The sequence below is a fragment of the Nelumbo lutea genome, chromosome 2 (genome assembly GCF_056320005.1).
Source record: "Nelumbo lutea isolate HS-2025 chromosome 2, American lotus-T2T, whole genome shotgun sequence".
Lineage (NCBI taxonomy): Eukaryota > Viridiplantae > Streptophyta > Magnoliopsida > Proteales > Nelumbonaceae > Nelumbo > Nelumbo lutea.
In genome coordinates, this window is record NC_142685.1 from 21,406,053 (window position 1) to 21,409,618 (window position 3,566).

The 3,566-nt window shown below is 40.3% G+C and overlaps 1 protein-coding gene across 1 annotated transcript; it reads right to left on the reverse strand.

The window, feature by feature from the left end:
• Window positions 1-898: 898 nt before the first annotated feature.
• Window positions 899-2,521, reverse strand: LOC148869087 (aquaporin TIP2-1). The gene is made up of 3 exons (XM_088971104.1): window positions 2,316-2,521; window positions 1,589-1,839; window positions 899-1,471 (listed from the first exon to the last, which is right to left on the reverse strand). The coding sequence occupies exons 1-3, from the start codon at window positions 2,440-2,442 to the stop codon at window positions 1,100-1,102; spliced, it is 750 nt and encodes a 249-aa protein (XP_088827230.1). The 5' UTR covers window positions 2,443-2,521; the 3' UTR covers window positions 899-1,099.
• Window positions 2,522-3,566: the final 1,045 nt, after the last annotated feature.

Here is a 3,566-nt window from a genome sequence, read left to right on the forward strand (position 1 = left end):
TAAATAAATAAAATTCTGATTTAAAAACAACCAGTTCTTAAAATAGGAACATATAACATATGTTCTTATTTTTATATGTTGTTCTTCTTTTGCAAACTGATGAAACCAAAAATATGTTTTTAAATTTTTAATTCATAAAATATGTTTTCATCTAATTATTTAATATTATGATTCACAAATTAACAGCAAATATGACTTTAAATAGAATGGATTGATGAAACGTGATTGATGTAATCGATTCCATGTAGTTGAGATAAAGCATGGATAGTGATAATAATTATATTACAAAACTTGTTTTATTTTTGAAAATTATAATTTTGATGATTTCAAAAAACATGTATCAAATAAAAGCACATAGAGTTTGCTTTTCAACTGATTTGACAATTTCAAAAACAAAAACAGGATCTTATCGTCGGTAAGTTACGAGGGCTCCAGACAGCAAATATGGGTGCAGTAGCCCCACAGCCCATGTCATCCCAACAAAGAAAAAGTGGGGAAATGGGCAGCCTGGATGGATGGGCCAGAAGGAGAGATGGTTCTGAGCATGAGATAGAAACCACAGAATAACCTTGTTAAGTTTAATCAGGGACTCGGGCCAATTAGTGTAGAGTGTACCATCTATTGACTATTGGTAGGTCCGTCCATTCACTCCCCCTTTAATTTACCAGTGCATCATAGTCATTATTTGCATATTCCAAAATATACAGACACCAGTACTAGCATCAATTTTGCAAGCTAAGAGTTGGCCCACAAGAAAAGAAAATGAAAAAAGATGTCCACCCAAAACAAGCACAGATGATGCAAGAAAAAGTGGAAAATCAAGAAAATCAAATGATCACAAGAGGATGGCTCACAGCTGCACTGCACGATGCACATCACTAGTTTTCATCCACTGTAGTTGAACTTGAAAACCAACATTTACTACACAAGGCTTTACAGCTACATACAGGCCAAAATGAAAGCAGCAGATCACTACTGATCACAAAGAATAAAAGGAATAGAAGAGCAGAAGCTTCTAATCCTTCCATTATTACAAATTAAGACAATGGATTGGAACAGCAAGAATTGATTTCAGTCTTGTAACTCAATCAAATTGGATTTAGAATTCGCTACTGGAGATAGGAGCATGGTCAGTGCTCATGAACACATTGCCATAGATGAGGCCGGCCAAGCCTCCGCCAATGAGGGGACCAACCCAGTAGACCCAGTTGCCCTTGAAGTCTCCGCTCGCCACGGCGGGGCCGAAGGATCGAGCAGGGTTCATGGAGCCACCAGAGAAGGGCCCGGCTGCCAAGATGTTGGCACCCACGATGAACCCAATGGCGATAGGTGCGATGATGCCCAAGGAGCCCTTCTTAGGGTCGGCAGCCGTGGCGTAAACCGTGTAGACCAGAGCGAATGTGATCACAATCTCAAAAACAACACCTTCAAAGGCTCCAACTCCCGCTGCAACACCGTGGGTGGGAATTGTCTGGAAATAAAAACAGGTGGATCAGATATTCAGATGACTTCTCTAAGAACAATTAATTAATCCACGTTCAATCTCTCTCTCTCTCTCTCTCTCTCTCTGTTTATGTTTTAATCTTACCAAGCCTCCTGTGACTGCCTTGAGGAGGAAGCATGCTACAATGGCTCCAACCAGCTGAGCAATCCAGTAGAAGATTCCTGTGAGGATGGTAATCTGGCCACCGAGAGCCAGCCCGAAGGTCACAGCTGGGTTAACATGGCCACCGGAGATGTTAGCGCCAACTGAGACGGCAACAAAGAGGGCGAACCCATGACAGACAGCGATGGCTACAAGTCCAGCAGGGTCGAGGGCGGAGTTTGATGTTAACTTGTCTGCAATTATACACAAGAAGCCACTTCAGTTGCTATTTTTCTTTCTACCAAACTAACTTAATATTACGTACTTTTAGCAACAAATATATTTAAATAATTGTTGACCAAACCCCCTTCCCCCACAAATAACAAAACAAAAGAATAGACAAACAAACAAAGGGAAAGCGTGGATGGATGATATGAAGAACTTCTGCTACAGTTTTGAACCCTAGAGTTGGAGCAAGCCCATGATCACAGACATCGGAAACTGTAAAAGTACTGTGCAGAAAGTGCAACTTCATACCCTAAACAGCCACAATTTACTCATTGGAACCCAAATATTTAACCCATGATCAGCATGGTTAAGTCCATCTGTCCCTATATATAGTTATTAGGAGACATGAAGATCATCTCTCACAAACACTTAAAAGCTCCTGACCATCAATGAATGAAGATAAACAGATTCTTTTGTTTGGGGGGTGGAGAAAAGCACTAACTGTAAGCTATGGCGGAGCCAACTCCAGCGAAGACAAACAGTAAGGTGGAGATGAACTCAGCAAGGTAGGCCTTGAGGGAGCCTACGCTGAAGGAGTCATCAAAGCGCCCGAAAGCGATTCCGGCCATCTCTAAACTCTAGAATGACAGAAAAGAGAGAGATAGAGAGATAGAGAGGGCTTGATCACAGACGTACACACAAGTCTCCAATGGAAAGATGTATATATATATATATATATACACACACAGAAGTAAGTGAATATAATATAATAATTAAAAAACCAAGTCATAAGAATCACTTGATAGTGGATGAGGAATATGACGTGGATAAAAATCATCTATGTACATACAATCAGATTGAACAAGGCAAGCCTAGCTGTCATTAACATGGGTGCAGAGGAATTGTCGCGAAGCTCATTAATAATGCGTCCATGTGACCGACCGCTGTTTGGTTTCAAAAAAATGGGGGGAGAGGCCCATATGTGAGACAAATTATGATAAGGAAAAGGATGGGTGATGGACGCATGACTTTGTTTGGGGCAGTAATTGCACCGACCATGTTTCAAGGACGACCAATTCATCGTTTGGGTGGATTTTTTATTTTTTCTAATTTAGTGGATAGGATTAGCTGGTGGGTTAATGTAAATTAATGGGGTTTTTTTAGCAATATGGGTCTATTTCTTAACATTTTCTTGCTTAATTTATAAGCTTGGAAAATGGGGTCATGGGCCTCATGGACGGCTATATATGATCAGAGATAGATGGATAGAGAGGAATCTCTTGGCTAATCAAGTCTGTTGGGATGTCAATAATTTTTTATTAATCGTTTTGGAAATCTCTAGATGAGAGAGCTTGGTCTTCCTTGTGTATGTGTCTCTCTCTTAGGGGTTTGATTATTTTTCGATCCCGTGGGATATTTGGATATCCCCTTGTGATGCTTTGTCTTCAGAGATCAACTTGGCAGTTGGGTTTACTTTGTAGTATAGACAAGGCCAAAGGAGTAGTTGTGGATCACTGAACAGAAACACCCACACACACCTACACACTCTCACGCCCCGCCACACACAAACATACACAAAAAGAGCACTCTCTCTAGTCCAGTCCATTGAACAGTCTCTTGGGTGCAACTTGTCTCCCTTTGCACAGAGAGAGCACCCAAAAAATCAGCTATCAATATTACTTGAAATGTTCCTTTGTTTTCAAAAGTGAGAAAAGAGTTGTTTTTGAAACTTGAAAAATGATTTTTCAAATGC

Coding starts and splice junctions, on each gene's coding strand:
- LOC148869087 (XM_088971104.1), bottom strand. CDS start 2,442: ATGGCCGGAATCGCTTTCGGGCGCTTTGATGACTCCTTCAGCGTAGGC. Junction 1,840..2,315: donor TGGCTCCGCCATAGCTTACA/GTTAGTGCTTTT, acceptor GTATAATTGCAG/ACAAGTTAACATCAAACTCC. Junction 1,472..1,588: donor AGGCAGTCACAGGAGGCTTG/GTAAGATTAAAA, acceptor TTTTATTTCCAG/ACAATTCCCACCCACGGTGT.